The sequence below is a fragment of the Echinops telfairi genome, unplaced genomic scaffold (genome assembly GCF_000313985.2).
Source record: "Echinops telfairi isolate 266 unplaced genomic scaffold, ASM31398v2 ScPeMD7_7467;HRSCAF=8505_1, whole genome shotgun sequence".
Taxonomy (NCBI): domain Eukaryota; kingdom Metazoa; phylum Chordata; class Mammalia; order Afrosoricida; family Tenrecidae; genus Echinops; species Echinops telfairi.
In genome coordinates this window covers 41,448,270-41,449,443 of record NW_022111368.1, presented here as the reverse complement: position 1 = coordinate 41,449,443, position 1,174 = coordinate 41,448,270, and the positions used below count along the sequence as shown (strand labels likewise).

The 1,174-nt window shown below is 54.9% G+C and overlaps 1 protein-coding gene across 1 annotated transcript in view; it reads right to left on the bottom strand.

The window, feature by feature from the left end:
- Positions 1-1,174, bottom strand: part of TGOLN2 (trans-golgi network protein 2) — a 7,015-nt gene that overhangs the window by 4,620 nt on the left and 1,221 nt on the right. Inside the window, exon 3 of the mRNA XM_045283866.1 lies at positions 664-1,160. Within this exon, the coding sequence (XP_045139801.1) occupies positions 664-1,160 (497 nt within the window). The remainder of the gene's footprint in view (positions 1-663; positions 1,161-1,174) is intronic.

The following is a 1,174-nucleotide window of genomic DNA, read 5'->3' as shown; positions in this document are numbered from 1 at the left end:
CCCAGTGCTGAACAGCGGGGTCACTTAGATGTGCAGTCAGGAACACCTCTATCCCTCTACAGGCGGACGGCCAGTCTTCTAAACCTTTGGGCCCAACAGGAAATGGAATCATTTAATAGTCAAAGTAGTTGTGAAGGGACTGAGAGATCCCTCAGCAACATTGCTCCAGAGGAAAGGTGTGTGCATCCGGGAGATCTCAGGCTTTCTCCTAAGTGTCAGAAACCCTAGCCTGCAGAAGGGAGTCCCAGTGCTCCTCGTTGAGGCTCCACATCGGTCTCTGCTGAGGGACACCTTTCCCCAGGGCAGACAGAGGACAGAAGCTCCAAGGCAGGAGTGGAAACGGGAAGACAGGGCTCTGAGTACTTCAACTCTCCAATTCTCAAGCACCTAGGCCCTCTGCTGCTGCAAAGGAGCCGTGTTCACGGTGCCTGGAGGAGAACCCATTGTAGGGTAGGCCAGAATAATACGGGAACTTGACAGCAGAAGGCACGGAGAGGGAGTGGGTGATGAGCTACAAGAGTAAAGAGCCCTAGCAAAGATCTGAGCAAAAAGGACGTCTGTCACCATCTCCCCAGTGCGCACAAACCCTGGGTACTGGGCCACACACCAAGACCTTAGAGCAGAGGAAATGTTGCTCGTGTCCTAAAGCCATGGCTGACTTACCTTTCGCTTGTTGTGATAGGCAATATAGACAGCAGCGACTAGAACGGCCGCAGTCACGAGATATGCAAAGAAGTGACTGCTCTCTGCGCTGGCACTTTCAGGACCCTCCTTAAAAAGGTCATCCATCTTGCCACTCCTAGAACCTGCGGGTGGACCGCCATGGTTCTCGGTGGAGGGCTGGCCTGGCATCCCTTCTTGGGCCGGAGACTTCTCTTTGGGCTCCACATCATCTCCCTCAGCTTCCTTGGGTGCCACACCTTCAGGAGGGTTTGGGGACTTATCTTCTCCCTCCTGCTGGGGAAAAACGGGGTCAGAGTGGTGGGGTATTGTTTCCTCCTGTTCAGGTGCTGCCGGCTTCAGGGCAGCCTTGTCATCAGAGTGCACTGAGACGGTCTTGTCTGGTCCTGAACTATCAGGAGGGTGCTCTGGGGTCCCTTGTCCTGGTTGATGGTCTCCGGGACGCACACTATCAGGAGGGTGCTCTGGGGTCCCTTGTCCTGGTTGGTGGTCT